Source organism: Lepidochelys kempii, chromosome 1 (genome assembly GCF_965140285.1).
Source record: "Lepidochelys kempii isolate rLepKem1 chromosome 1, rLepKem1.hap1, whole genome shotgun sequence".
NCBI lineage: Eukaryota > Metazoa > Chordata > Testudines > Cheloniidae > Lepidochelys > Lepidochelys kempii.
Window position 1 is genome coordinate 151,686,625 of NC_136380.1, and position 16,123 is coordinate 151,702,747.

Genomic DNA, 16,123 nt, shown 5'->3' on the forward strand with positions numbered 1-16,123 from the left:
ATTACAGGAACATAACTTTCTACTTCTTACATAGTAGAAAAAAAATGTTTGCATCTCTGGCGATGTTCCATATATTGTGAATACAAAAGAAAAAATAGATTAATTGATGGTGATGTGAGTCCCTTGGCAAATGCGTATATTCTCTTTTGCATGAATATTTCAGTTTAGTAATTTAACCAGCAGGACAAAGTAGATTGGGGCGGGGGGGAACCCTATTAATTAACATGGTTTGTTTCTCTTTGGAATTCTGCTGGATCTCAGCCATACACAAAAAAACAAGCAAGGTTAATGAACTCCATTTGATAAAAGCTGTAGTTTCATTGCTTACACCAAGATGGATTCCAATTAAGGTTTATTTATCTACTTTATTCATTATCATAGTGCTTGTAACAATTTTGGAAATGCAAATTCCTATAATTTAACTTCAATTTTTCCTACATTTTTAAAGAGGAGAAAATTATGAAAAAGACTAGATATACATATTATTATAGTTATGATTTTTGTCTTTACAACATTGCCTACCTGAATGTTCCATCAGTTCTGAAGGGACTAGTAACATTCAGACTAACTTTCTTCAGTTCATAACATGGGGATTTGCATTTTAATACATCCTAAAAGAGAATAAAAAGTTATATCAGTGTGGGAAAATAAAAAAAACACTCCATACTTAATCAAAAATAAACTAGTAACTAGGCAAATATTCCAAATACATGGTATAGTTAATTCCCTGTACACTGATATTAATATCACTAGTATAATTAACATGTATGGTTTTGTTCCCAACATATAAAAGATGATTTAGGGCCCAATTCCTTTTAATCATACATGCTCAACCCCCACCCTCCTCCAACCCCGCTTTTCAGAATTCTCATATACAATACGACTAAAGATTGAGGGGAGGAAAAGCTATTTTTCTTCTTTTTTTCATATCACGTCTATCCTTCTCCCTATTACAACCCTCTCCTCCACCAAATTCTTCTTACCCACTAGCTCTTGTGTATAAATGCTCTCCCCAAACCTCTCCACATTGCTCCTCCTCAAGGCTTACTGCTTCCCTGATGCCTACAAAAAAGTCAGCCAATTCATGAAGGTAAGTTTGAGGAGTAGCTGGATATATATATATATTTGTATATTTTATTTAAAATTAAGCAAGTGGATGTCATCATCATCATCATGATGTTCCTATTACGCCTCTGGCATTCAAGGCCATGGTGAAGCTCCTCCACTCCTGTCTGTTTCTGGCAAGTCTTTCAACGGCTCCCCAGCTGTGCCCCAGGTTTTTCAGCTCAGCTTCCACAGCTCTTCGCCATGTTGTTTTTGGGCAGCCTCGTTTTTGCTTGCCTTTGGGTGTCCATCTTATTGCTACTCTGGTGATGGAATCAGTTTCCATCTGAAGCACATGACCGATCCACCTCCAATGATGGCAATGATGGTGCTCAGATACTCTTGGCTGAACTGCGTCAATAGATCTTGGTTTGAGATTGTTCTGGGCCAAAAGATACAGAGAATTTTTCTGAGGCAGGCTGTATGGAATGAAGACAGTTTGGACAGGTCATACTTTCTCATTCCCCAGCATTCTGCACTATAAAGTAGTGTTGAAAATACGCAGCTCTGATAAATCTTGAGTTTAGTTTTGGTGTTGTATTTTGATGATTTCCAGACTGTATTTAAGCTCCTGAAGGTGTTCCTGGCTTTATTGATTCTGTTCCGGATATCCTGGCTTGTTCCACCATCCTGGCTGCCCAAGTATATGAATGGTGTTACCCAAGTATGTGAATGTTTCTATACTGGTGAGAACATAATCCTCTATCCATACTGGTGATGGTGAGGCAACATTAAAGCTCATGATATCTGTCTTATTGCGGTTGATTTTCAGTCCAATTTGCTGGCTGAATGCATTGAGTTGAGTTGTTTTTTCTTGTATATGGTGTTGAGTATGAGATAGGAGAGCAAGATTATTTGCAAAATCCAGGTCTTCAGGGGATGAGAAGAGTGTCTATTTAATGCCTCTTGGCATGTCTTCTGTTGTATGCTGCATTACCCAGTCAATGGCAATGCTGAAGAGGATTGCAGACATGACACACCCTTGACATACTCCTGTTTTGACTTCAGAACAGCTCACTGTGATCAACACTACTTGTAAACTTGAAATAGAAGCTTTTGATGACACTGATTATATGGAAAGGAATTCCATATGCCTGCGGAATGCGCCACAGGCTGGACCTGTGAATGTTATCAAAAGCCTTCTCAAAGCTTATGAAATTTATGTAGAGTTGCCATTCCCATTCTAAGCACTTTTCTATTATGTTTCGTAGAGCGAAGATCTAGTCTGTGCATCCACGCCCTTTCCGAAAACCAACTTGCTCTTTTCTGAGAACGCTATCAACTGCCTCTGATATACATTGGACTATGGTCTTACACAATACTTTGCTTGGCACAGATAAAAGTGTGATACCATGTCAGTTATTACAATCACAGAGTTCCTTTCTTTGGTATCTTCACTATAACCCCATTGGTCCACTCATCTGGCACTTTTTCCCTTTCCCGAACTGATGTAAATAGAGGGGCCAGGATAGATGCTGCTGATTTAGGATTTACCTTGAACAATTCTGCTCAAGTTATCCTTGCCAGGAGCTTTTCCCATTTTTTAAAGATTTGATGGCTTGAACAATCTTTTCCTTAGTTGGGGTGTCTGTGCTGATACCAAGATCTTCTTCTGCTCCCTGGATGTTTGCTTCCCCTTTAGGTGGCTCCCTGTTCAGCAAGTCTTTGAAATGCACTGTCCAGCGCATTTCTTGTTCTTTTTAGGTTAGTAGGTGTCCTTGTTTGTTCCTGATGAGAGTGTTGGTTAAAGAACAGGTTTCAAGCACTTGCAGACCTTGATGAAGAGGATAGGAATGCAGATGAGGAGATCAACAAGAGATGGAATAAAGTAACAGCAATTTATAAACAGAGCAGTGAAGCCTGTCTAGGCTACAGGCAGAAGAGAAGGAAGGAGTGGATTACACCCAGCACATGGAACGCCATAGAAACCAGACGAGCCCCGAAGAAAAGAGTTTTAGACACAAAATCCCAGAAGCTAAAGATAAATACCAAGAGCAGTACAGAACGGCATACTGGGAGGTCAAACGCCTTGTGAGATCAGACAAATGGCATTATATTGATAATCTGGCAACACAAGCAGAGGATGCAGCTGCTCGTGGTGAACAAGGAACCATCTACAAAATTATAGATGCCAGCTAGTGTGCAAGAGGACAAGGTTGTAACCAGTCCCTGCCATGCCATCTTAAGGACAGTAAGTGCTCCCAGTAGTATTAGCTGCCTCTGTATCCTTGTGCTCTTGACAGCTTGAAGTCTTTATGGCTACTCCATGCCCACTAGCACTGAGGATGGGAAGCTTCCTTATCCTTCTGTTATTGGTACAGCTGTAATTTGTAATTTCCATATGATGATATAGCCTGAATTACATCTCTTAAGGAAACAAATGGGTCCAACAAAGTCAGCGTGCATCCTTTGCAGTGATTGGTGGAATGTGTTTTAGTGTGTTTTACACTAGTACAGAATGACTTTTGGCCAATAAAACTGTTAAGTTCCTGAAAAGTCCAATCATTCCTCTGTGAAGTAATCCATTTCATGTGACAGCAATAATGGTGGATTAACCTATCACTAGTGGTGATAAATGGGAAATTATTTCACTTTTTTCAGATGAATATTTCTAAGGTCTGGATGGCCATTAGCATATAGTAAAAAATGAATAACCATGTTAAACACACTGACAACATGTACAAACAACTGGACTTGTAATTCAGAAGCATGATGTTACTCCAGTGAATAAGGAGACTCTGAGGATGCTTATGTTGAAATGAAAGCTGTTCTGTGGTATGTAAAAGGAAAGCTACAAAGATGTAAATAGAAAAAGAATGTAGACCATACTTACAGGCTAGGGGACTCAACCCTGGGAAGCAGTTATTCTGAAAAAAGATTTGTGGGTGGTGGTAGATAATCAGCTACCAGTGTGACACTGTGGCCAAAACAGCTAATGTGATCCTGGGATGCATAAACAGGGGAATCTCAAGTAAAAGTAGAGAGGTTATTGTACCTCTGTATTTGGCACTGGTGTGACTGCTGCTGAAATACGACATCCAGTTCTGGTGGCCACAAATCAAGAAGGATGTTGATACATTGGAGAGGGGTCAGAAAAGAGCCATAAGAATGATTAAAGGATTAAAAAAGCATGCCTTATAGTGATAGACTCAAGGAGCTCAAATTACTTAGCTTTACAAAGAGAAAGTTAAGGGGTGACTTGATTATAATCTTTAAAGCATCTATACATGGAACAAATACTTTATAATTGCAGGTTTCAGAGTTACAGCCGTGTTAGTCTGTATTCGCAAAAAGAAAAGGAGTACTTGTGGCACCTTAGAGACTAACCAATTTATTTGACCATAAGCTTTCGTGAGCTACAGCTCACTTCATCAGATGCATACTGTGGAAAGTTTAGAAGATCTTATATACACACAAAGCATGAAAAAAATACCTCCTCCCACCGCACTCTCCTGCTGGTAATAGCTTATCTAAAGTGATCACTCTCCTTACAATGTGTATGATAATCAAGTTGGGCCATTTCCAACACAAATCCAGGTTTTCTCACCCCCCCCCCCCCACACACAAATTCACTCTCCTGCTGGTAATAGCTTATCTAAAGTGACCACTCTCCTTACAATGTGTATGATAATCAAGGTTGGCCATTGTGGGGGTTGGGGTGTGTGAGAAAACCTGGATTTGTGTTGGAAATGGCCCAACTTGATTATCATACACATTGTAAGGAGAGTGATCACTTTAGATAAGCTATTACCAGCAGGAGAGTGCGGTGGGAGGAGGTATTTTTTTCATGCTTTGTGTGTATATAAGATCTTCTAAACTTTCCACAATATGCATCCGATGAAGTGAGCTGTAGCTCACAAAAGCTTATGCTCAAATAAATTGGTTAGTCTCTAAGGTGCCACAAGTACTCCTTTTCATTTTATAATTGGTTCTTCAATCTAGCAGAGAAAGGTATAAAATGATCCAATGGCTGGAAGCAAGACAAATTAAGACTGGAAACAAGGCATACATTTTTAATGATGAGAGTAATTAACCACTGGAACAATTTACCAAGGGTCCTGGGGGATTCTCCATCACTGACAATTTTTAAATTAACATTGAATGTCTTTCTAAAAGATCTACTGAAAGAATTTTGGGGGGGAAGTTCTATGGCCTGTGTTACACAGGAGCTTAGAGTAGGTGATCACAATGATCCCTTCAGGCCTTGGAATCTATGTATCTATGAGATATTTTCAAAAGGAGCTGTTCTCTCAGCACATAGAGGAAGAGTTGCTGTGGCACATTTAAATATATATTTAAAGCTGCTTTACAATGAAGATCTGCATATTAAATTCAAAACATAAAATGATTCTACCCATGGTGCAGTGGGACATTGCATGGTCCCTTGCAGCACTCGAGCCCCAAGTAGGGATTGTGCAGTGTCTGCAGGCGCAGTGTCCACACAACATGCCTGCACAAATCCTTCAAACCTAGGCTACAAATGGGGTGATCTGAGGGTAGGCTAAAAGAAGAGCTATAGATCAGCTGCACACCAGGCCTGCCCCTTGCTCTGGGTTGCGGAAAGTGGATGTCACCTGCCACGCCTCCTTTATCCTCCGCTCCCCACACAGAGTCCTAATACCGAAATTCCATGCAAGTAGCCAGCAAACATTAAGGGTCCGCAGCTGAGCATTCAGTCAGAAAAAGCCAAATTAAGGCTTCGACAACCTAACTCTGACCTGCTTACATGCCTTTAATTACATGATCATTACTATTTCTCATACAATTTTACCATAACCATTAGATACATGTGTTCTGTCTTGGAATGGGTCTCATTTTTTCTTAATTACAGTACTTTTCATTTCACTGTGCTAATGGGCCAAGTTTTCTTTACTGTTTGACTTTAGATATAATTTATTCTCTCTCTAAGGTATGCATTACAATAATCTTGTCAACAGCCATATACAACATATCTCCTTATCAACCAGCAGCACAACCTTCCTTAGGCCCAAGGCAGGGAACGAGGCAGTAAACTAAGGAGCTAATTTCATGTGCACATTTGTGGAGCAGACATCCTGTGGCGCAAGTCAGTGGGAAAAGTTGTGAGAATCTATGCAAACTGTTAGCGCATGGCAAGCTGTGGTGTAAATCTACCTTGCACTAGCCAGTTGTGCATAAATAGTTTGTATGGACCCTGCTGCTGTGCACTAAAACTTTCGCAGTGTTCTTTGAGCTACTCCCATTTCCAAGCAGGATAGATCAAAGCGCACTAGGCAACTTTTAATGCACATTAGTAGGGTCCATATGGACTTAGTGCATGCCAGGCTAGAGCAAGGTAGATTTATACCCCCGTTTGCTGCACACTAACTATTCACAGAGACAAGATCTAAGTACAATCTGTATCATAATGCATACAAACAAGGCAGCAACATTAACTCTGGCATTTCCTGGCCTTTGAATACATATCTTAACATAGTCTATTGTCTGGAATTTCCTAATTTCCCCTCCCCCAGCAAAAAAAAAAAAAAAAGTGATGCTTGCTTTCCTAAAAACAGACAATAGCCCACCTATATTTTATAATCTGGATCTATTCGCAGGAGGAAGTCTCTTTCCTGTGATCCTGGAATCCCTTATTCTCAGCCGATGGGCACCTTCAGTACATTTTTCTCTGTGCAACCAAGCCATGCAGGGACATGCAGTGCACACATTTTTAAGTTCAACTGTCTCCATACTCCAGGGTGGAATATGGTGCAGGGGAGAGAAAAAGGCAAACAGAAAGACTCCCCAGAATAGCCGTTAGCCCAGTGGTCACTCACCTGAAATGTGGTGACCTGGGTTCAAGTCCCCTATCAGCCTGATTTGGCATGGGAACTTCATTCTGAGTCTCCTACATACCAAGTGAGTGCCCTAACCATTGAGTTTTTGGCTATTCTGCAGTGGGGATATGGTGGTATCTATTGGTTTGTCTCTCATTCTTATTTCAAAAGGTCTAGTTTTCATTTTGATAAGGAACTAAAATAAATGCTGAAACAATGAAATTTTTCACAAAATTAGATTTTGGTTTTACTGCCAACCCTACATATCATTTAAGTTCAAGAATTTTTGAGAGTGACTTACAAGACCATTCACATTTTTTCAAATGACATACACAGTACTTACAGCAGGGTCAATATGGTTGACTTTAGATTTCAGAGAGAAAGTCATTGTTGTACCTCTTACTTCACTTACAGTCTTCGAAACCAACAATAACATTGCTTCAGCAGGATGTAGAAAGCGACTAGTGAATTCCACATTTATATTTATTTGGCGCCTAGTTTAAAAAAAAAGGAATCACTTTCTTTAGAATTAACCAAATTAAACTCACAAATTAATACCAAAGAAACCTGGAGGGTCATTTCAGTACCAGAACATTTTAAAAATATTTCTGAAGAGAGGGTGGAGAAAAGGAGAATTACTTTTGAATTTGCCAATATGCAATGCTGTGTACAAAAGCTGTTTTTTGTTTGTTAAAAAAGGGGGGGGGGAGCGAGAAATAATAACAATATAGAAAAATGTGTTTGTTTACTTGTACTATCAGTGTAAAGTTTAAAAACAATAACATTTAATATTTATACTCTTGTGGTGAAAAAAGTGCCACCCTTTCCTTGTATTTTTTGTTCTAGGATAACAATTAAGTTTATTTTGTGTTCCCTTTCATCCAAGAGAAGTTTAGAAGTTAAACAATAAGATACTTTACTACAAATATTGTGGGTCAAATCCAGAAGTCCCTACGCAAACTCTCAGCAAGTCCTATTGGGTGAGGGCTGAGTAAAAACAAATAAGGGTTTCAGGATTTAGCATATAATTAGAGATGAAGGAAAAAGTGCTTTTGTGTAAATGAAGACTGTGTAGCTGATAAAGCCACAAAACCAGAAAGCAAATTTTAAAAAGGGGGCCCTAAAAACAAGGGGACCTTAATGAGATTCTAAAGAGGTGGGAAAGAAGTATGATTTGCCCTAGCCCTGGGACAATGAGAGATTAATTATTATTATATAATTATAGAAGAATAAGCTTGGGTTCTTAGGAGTGTGTGCCAACAAACATCTTAAAATGGTACTGAGGTCAGAAAAATAACAGTGCATGGGTGAAAAACAGAAGGCTGTTTTAAAGCAAGGGAATTACAGAAACTAAAAAGACACAGTATTTCAGAAAAAAAAGCCATTCTCTATAAGGTCTGAAATATGGTAATAATATAGCTACTCAGAAAGGAGAGGCTCCCAGATTTTGTGGGCTGTTTGAATTGGAATCACTTACAATGTAAGTAGAAGGAAGTGAAAACTTAAACTATGAGGTCATCTGGTTAATACTTTTGGTTAATCCGGTTAATACTAATACCATGCAGATTCATAGAAGAAGCCCTAGAAAACAGCAGACTGAATGCAACAGATGGTAGAAGACTACTGTACAACAGTGTTCTTGAAGTTTATCTTAGCTCAAGATTACTAGAAAGTTATTAATTATGGAAGACAATTTTAAAGTTACACATGTGATAATGTTATTTCTGGAGCAGAAATATATCTGGTATTAAAATCAAGAAAAAACAACAGAGGAATGCAATGACGGCCAAAGAAAGAGATGGGATGCATGTTAAAACAATTACCAATGAAAAACCAACCAGTTACCTACTTTTAATAATTGTGATTTTACACCTTCAAATAATGTATTGTATCTAAATTAAGTGAATACAGAGGACAACTAATCTTTAGAGAATCAAAACCACAAAGTATCATTCTGGCAAATTCTCATTCCTCGATCTGGAGCTCTCTAGTAAACAACAAGCGGAATTCCACATGCTTTAAAGTTTTTGGCCATTGATGGCGGCAGTTGTGGGTTGGCGCACAAAATTTCCCCCCTTTCCCACTGATAGTTGTACGCCATCTGCGATTTGAACTGTCACCATTGGAACATTCTGGTCAGTTCCTAATTAAGCAGAAAATGAAGGCTCCCCAACATGGTAAATCATTCATAAAATAGTGATTGAAGGAGTGCCTTAAAAACATAGAGCAATAGAAATACGAGAAAAAACAGCATCTCAAAAACAATTTCCCCTTTACACTCTCAGAGGTGAGTGAGAATCCTGCCAGAATGATATTTTTCACTGAAGTAGAATTACAGGATAAGTAATTCCCTTTTCTTCTTAAACAGCCGTCTAGCTAGTAAAATGCATCGAGTCCCAGCCTACCCAGTACCTACAAATACTGCTAAGCATTTTCTTAAAACATGTAGCAGCCACTCTCTCCCAAAAGGCAAAAGACTACAAATCTGAGATGCTTTTAGTATTTGAGAACTATATGTATTATAAAAGTCCACAAAGTCAAGAGCACAGTAAAGCTGATCAAAATAGAAGATATACATTTAGGTCATCCTGATGTAAGGTTGCTCAAAGTCAGAAAAGATTCAGAGGCAATTGATGTAAGGTTGTCCTAATCACAGCAGTTTAGAGGCAATATGTGTAATGCTGTGGTCAGTCCAAAATGTGGGGGAAACTTGTACTGGTAGCTCTGAACCAGGGTGACATACATATACAAATTTTAACTTATTAAGTGGAGGGTTGAGGAATATATGAAGCTAATGAACTATTAATATTAACTACTACTAAGTGTAAAATAAACATTAATCATTCAATATTTGTATATGATAATCAGTTTGCATAATGCTTTACAGAGACTGAAGGGAGGCATGGCCCTTGTCCCAGACAGCCTGCAATCTAAATGTGACAAACAGAGAGAGCAAAGAAAACGGACAGATGAAAGTGGTAGGTAAAGGAGAGTTAAAACAAAATGGAAACAATGGATCAGGAATGGAAACAATGTAAAGGAAGAGTTAATAGTACAGGTGTGTAAGTCAGTGGCAGCATGGAAAGCAAAAATTGTGGTTTTTAAAGGGGGAGAGAAAGCATGTTAGGTGCAGGAAGAGGGATGTTGTGTCAGGCCTGGAGAGCACCACAAAAAAAAGATACAGAATTGAGAAAAGGAGAAAACGAAGGGAGCAACAAGAGAAGAGTGGTCAGAACACAAGATATGATTAAGTGAGTGATAGCAGATCTATATGGGGCAGAGCTGTGCAGAACCATAAGAGCAAGGCTGAGAAATATGAAAGACAGAAAAGCAAATCTAGGAGTTAAAAGAAATTCTCTAGCCTTCATCAATTGAAAACTCCACTCCAGTGGTGCTCAGAAAAGTTGAGTTTATGAGAAACGTGCTTAATTGCTTTCAGATAAGGAGGTCAGGTTTTTAGCTGGTATAAATCAGCGTAGCTTGACTTCAGTGGAGCAGGATGTTTAATAAGTGAGAAGAATGAAGAAAAAAGCCACAAAAATGATGTAAAGGCTGAAGAAAATGTCTTTTACTTGGAACTTGACTTGGAGCTCCAATTTATTTATCACCAATTTATGCTGTGATCTGTTTCATCATCAGACCAACACAGGATCAAGGGAGCACAAAGGAGGTTTAAAGTCACATCTTCTCCCATGCTCAGTGTCAAATGTAAACTCAGACAAAACTAGCCTTTTGTCTTCTCATTGAACAACTTCAGATAACCCTATTTATTCTCTCACTACTGAAGTAATGAACTCCATTCCAAACTCACTGCTGTGGGCATGTTTGTTATAAAGTGTTCATAGAGGTCTGAAAATCATTATTAGCTTAATCTTGTACAGTCCACCATCATAAACCAATCAAACAACCCAGCTTTAAACCTCTGTATTTTTAATTTAATTAAGCAGATTTAGTTTTCTGCATAGGAAAAGTCAGAAAAAGTTGTTTTTATTGGGAGTGACATAGGTTCATAGAATTTCAAATCTGAAAGGACCCTTAAATGATCTAGTCTGACTTCCTGGATATCATGCCATTACATTTAACTCATATCCCTGTACTGAGCCCAGTAACTTGGTTTAGCTAAAGCATATCTTCCAGAAAGACATCTAATCTTGATTTGAAGACATGTGTTCCAGTGGTTAATCACCCTCGCTGTTAAAAATTTGTGCCTAATTTCTAGTTTGAATTAATCTAGCTTCAGCTTCTTGCCATGGGTTCTAGGTCAGGCCTTTTTCTGTTAAAGACCCCTTTAGTACTCACTATTTTCTCGCCTGAGTATTTGTACATTGTAAACAAGCCACCTGTTCTTTCTGATAAACTAAACCGATTGAGCTCCAAGTCAAGTTCCAAGTAAAAGACATTTTCTTCAGCCTTTACATCATTTTTGTGGCTTTTTTCTTCATTCTTCTCACTTATTAAACATCCCTTTTTAAAACGTGGACACCAAAACTGTATGCAGTATTCCAGCATTGGTCTTATCAGTGCTTTACACAAAAGAAATAAATCACCTTCCTATTCCTACTCACTACTCCATCATTCATAACTTTTAGAAATTCTAATGATTTTTTACTATTGGCTGCATGTCTCTCTCAAACTGAAGTCCCCCATAACAACACAATTCTTCTTTCCACACATTACAGACAGGTAACTAAGGAGTAACAGATCCTGAGGTCTGTAGCAGAGTCCTGCCAGTACCCTTTCCTGGGCTTTAATAGTTAGCACACTGATTCATATATAGTCAAGATCCTGTGGTTTTGAGTTACCAATAACCCTGAAGCAGGTAATGGTGTCTTTAATATAGAATGCCATTCCCCACCTCTTTTATGCCCTCTATCCTTCCTGAATAGGTTATTACCAGTGATTTTAACATTCCAGTCATGGAAATAATCCCACCAGGTTTCAGTAATGCAAATTATATCATATTTGTTCTCATCAGAGGCATTGGAAATTCTCATTTGCTTCTAACCCAGACACTTTGCATTGGTCTTCCTATGTAGAACTCAGTTAGAAGCCACTCGCTCTCCTTCACTTCCTTACAGACCCTAAGTCTTTCTACAGTAGACATCAGAAAGTTATCTTTGAGTAACACTCCTGCAGTGATACCTTGAAGAAAAGCACAGAGCCCAGACATAATCAATTAAATAGAGATCGTAGCTTATTCATCACTTTACTAATATTTCTCTAGAAATTAAAAACCAAGTTAAGAGTTTGTATTCTAATATAAAGAATCTACCTCATCTGTATTTCCCTGCTTTAGGTTATTACAATTTATATCCCAACCCATATTAACAAAGCTATTAATTATATCTTACAAAATGTTTAGCTTAGGGGCCCGTGAGTATAAACAAGGTTATGTTACCATAAACTATGTTCAGGGCTGTACATAGGAGTCACCAATGGATGATTAACTTTTGAGTCAGCTTTCATTTCCATGCATTTATCCAAGATGTCTGCTACAGTATTTAATGCCAATCTTCAAGAAAAACTTGTATATATTTAGTTGTGTCTTTTTATGTACTTCAAAAGGTGAAGTGAAAAACAACCACAGTATTGAATTTTAATAAAAAATACATTCTATTTTCAAAGATTGCCTTTTTAATTTTTATCTAAAGCAATTGTAAGGAAAACAATCAAATTAGCCACAAAGATCAATGATAACGTAGCATTACCCATTTATACTTTCTGTATATATTTATAATAGGGGTGTTATTTAATACACTTTTTGATCATCTTAATAGAACACTGTATTTATGCTGACCCTTCTTTGAATTTTTAAAAGGAAACTGTCTTCATTGACAATATTTTTTATATTTACTCCTTCTACCAGCTTGAATAGTTTATTTTCCTACAAACTGTGACCTTTGCTTTCCATACATGGATTCATTTCATTTGCACTTCAATTGTCCAGAGGATCCAGCATCACTTACTTCTAGTGGGACTACTCATCACATCTGGTATTTTGCAGTTAAACTACATATACTGAAAGACCTGTACCCAGAAATATGACCAATCACAAACAAAGTGCAGAATAGTCAACAATCAAACACAGAGGAAGCAGGATACATACTAGATATAGAAATTGGGTCTTCAGCTAGTAAATATCCATTGCAACAACAGTTTCTAAACATTTTACATCCCTTTGTAATCCTTACGTCAGTTAAGTTTCAGAAATTTAAGGTATAAAAAGAATGACATATTGTAGCTTTACAATTTTCATCTTGTGGAACTGGGAAGAGGTTAGTTAACAACACTATTAAAGCCTTGACATGCCCTCTTAACCTTTCAATCCTGCTAGAGTATAACAGTGAGAAATCAAAACAAAACAGCCTATGAGAAATTATTCTTAGCTGCACAATCTCACTTAATGTGTTAATGTCAAAAAGTTGGATGGACTTGCTAAGGGACATGGTTAGCTCTAATTGAAAAAAAAAAAAAAGCTTTAGAACAGTAGATCCAGCTCAAGCTTAAAGCTTTCATCATGATGGGCACCCAGGAGAGAGGACCTCCCTGCTATGACTGAAGATATGTACTCTGAGTTCTGTCAAGCTAATCTGCAAATGTGCCATTGATGAGTTACTCTGGATTCACACCAATTTCACAAGGAACAGAATTTGATCCTTATACTGTTTATTCTTTGTCTGTGTTTATAAGTGAACACATTCTATTGCTCCTCTATAAACCAAGCTTACAGATTTCTTTTATACTTACACGTTGCTAAATCTATCAGGACGTCACATTCAATAAAACTAGACAGATGGCTACTTACTTTGGGGCAATGATGACAGTGTTTCCTTTAGGCAATAAGAAATCAGCAGACTCCCTTCCTACAATTGTAGCATTGTACACCAAAGGTTTAAGGCTTGGGTTTTTCAGACGCACCTATCACAACAATTGATAAAAAAGTTATTCTATTTTTACTTATGTACTTTTAGAATTGAAACATGCATCCATTGCTCAGTCTTTGGGGGCACACATGTTAAGTATAACAGAATATACCATTTAGCTACAAATAAAGTAATCAGACTCTCACCATGGAATAAAACCTTTAAACATATATCAATATAGTGCAGTGTTTTGTGCCATTCTATATGGATTTCCTAGCAGATCCACAAGAACTATGCAGATCACATATTTCCACCGGGAGAGCAGACTCTCTTCCCTCAGATCTTTCAACCGCTGTTTCTCCTCGCAGTATCACTCCCATTGGATCCTGCAAGCATTTTAACCCCACTTCAGCAGTTACTCTCTAGTTCCTCTCTCTCTGATCCCAGAAAGCCACAATTAGAATTGTGGAGAAGCTCCTGCACTGATTGAAAGCATTGGTGGAAACAGCTGTGGAAGTCAAGACCTCAAATCTGAAGAAAAGAAAAGAGGAGCCATTCTTCCTCATTCTGTAATCTCTGTACTGAGTAGCACAGCAGAACATGTGATCCATTAATACAAAAATGTGTGCTTTATGTATGTGTAATATATATTCCCCATAAATGGTAAATTTTAGTGCTGGGAGTGATTCAGATCGAAATCCAGATATATCAATACCTGTCTAACAACAGTAGCATGGAGAGCTCCAGTAAACTCAACAGTCTTCGTGGGTAAATATTGAGGGAGTCTTTCATATAAATAGACGCAGAGCATAAGCATCATGACTGGGTTTGGATCACAGATGTCGGTGGCCTAATTTTAAAAAGGAAAAAAAGAACAATGACCACCGGATATTTAGTCTAATCTCATGTGTATAATTGATAGTGATTTATTAAGATACAGAATTCAAAATGTAAAATACCTCATTAATATGCACACTTGTTTTCAAATTGTTCTTTTTTAAAAAAAAAAGTTTTGAGTTCATTGCATAACTAATATGAACAATTGTATTACCATCTTGACTATGAATCTTTTCTCAGCATATGAAAATGTCAAGAGGATCAATGACATAGTCTAGTAAGAAAACTCATGAACTATACAATGAAATGAAGCAAGTTACTGTGCACCTTTCTTCCATAGTTTGGGGGGAAACAAGCATTATTTGACTAGAAAGGGAATATACCAGAAAAAGTAAATAAAACTCAGTGATTGGAGAAATACATTTCTTAAGCAGTTTTCTAATAAACCAACTTTTATTTAACATTTACCTTCTAAAATTTCCTAACCATACTCATACTTATTATTTCTACATAAACATTTTAAAAGTTACGATTTTCTGTAAAATTAAAGTTACTACATGACAATACAATAACACCTCTCTCTTACAGAGCCCTTTACAAATGGAAGTTGGTATCATTACCCCCTCAATATATTTGTTTTGAGAAAAATATCAATTCAGATGACAAGAAATGCATACCCTGAATGTCACTAACTTGGTATATTTCAGAGTAAGAACAGGGGACAGATTCCTAAACTGAAGGTCCCTCACAGAAAAGTTCCTCGTAGATTAAGGGGACCCTAACTCTAGTCCCCTTGCTGATCCTACTTGCGGTAATATTAGGTGGGTGAGGTAATATCTTTTACTGGATCAACTTCAGTTGGTGACTGAGACAAGCTTTTGAGTTTGCACAGAGTTCTTCCTCAGGACTGGGAAAGGCTAAATACAAGATGGACCAGATTGTTTAGCAAAACTAGTTAGCACATATTCTAAAGGACCATTCAAGGTAGAGTGGCCTATTACACCTCTGCAGTCATAAAACAAAAAGAGAGGGTTAGTGAGTTACAGATTGTTGCAATAAACCATAAGTCCACTGTATCTGTTCAGTCCATGATTTCTGATGTCTAGTTGAGTAATGAATTTAACCTCCCAGGCACTTTTGAATGTGTTGTGCAGATTTCCTTTAAGGATCAGGATTGATAGGTCACCCCTAAAGGTTGTGAGAAGTGTTCACCCACGAGTGATACAGGGTTTTTGTCTTTTATCGGTTTCCTGTGTGAGTTCATTCGAAAGCGTAGTAATTGTCTGGTTTCACCCAGAATAATGCATACAATTATGGTATTAGAGCATGGAGACAGTCATTCACAAAGTGAGATTTAGTTATCTTTTCTGAATACAACAAGAACACAATAAGCAGTGGCCATATTTGTTTTGGGGAAGACTGCATTTTAAAAATGCATCTAGTTACTCTAGCTAGATGCTAACTTGGCTCCCAAGTATTTAAAAATAGAAATAATCAACACTCCACATAGGTCTTAAAAATGAA

At 37.7% G+C, this 16,123-nt stretch overlaps 1 protein-coding gene across 1 annotated transcript in view; it reads right to left on the bottom strand.

Annotated features, from left to right (window-relative positions):
* Positions 1–16,123, bottom strand: part of CFAP47 (cilia and flagella associated protein 47) — a 643,435-nt gene that overhangs the window by 410,886 nt on the left and 216,426 nt on the right. Inside the window, exons 36-39 of the mRNA XM_073358068.2 lie at positions 14,478–14,612; positions 13,705–13,817; positions 7,243–7,393; positions 523–611 (exon numbers count right to left, since the gene is read on the bottom strand). Coding sequence (XP_073214169.2) covers positions 523–611; positions 7,243–7,393; positions 13,705–13,817; positions 14,478–14,612 — 488 coding nt within the window. The remainder of the gene's footprint in view (positions 1–522; positions 612–7,242; positions 7,394–13,704; positions 13,818–14,477; positions 14,613–16,123) is intronic.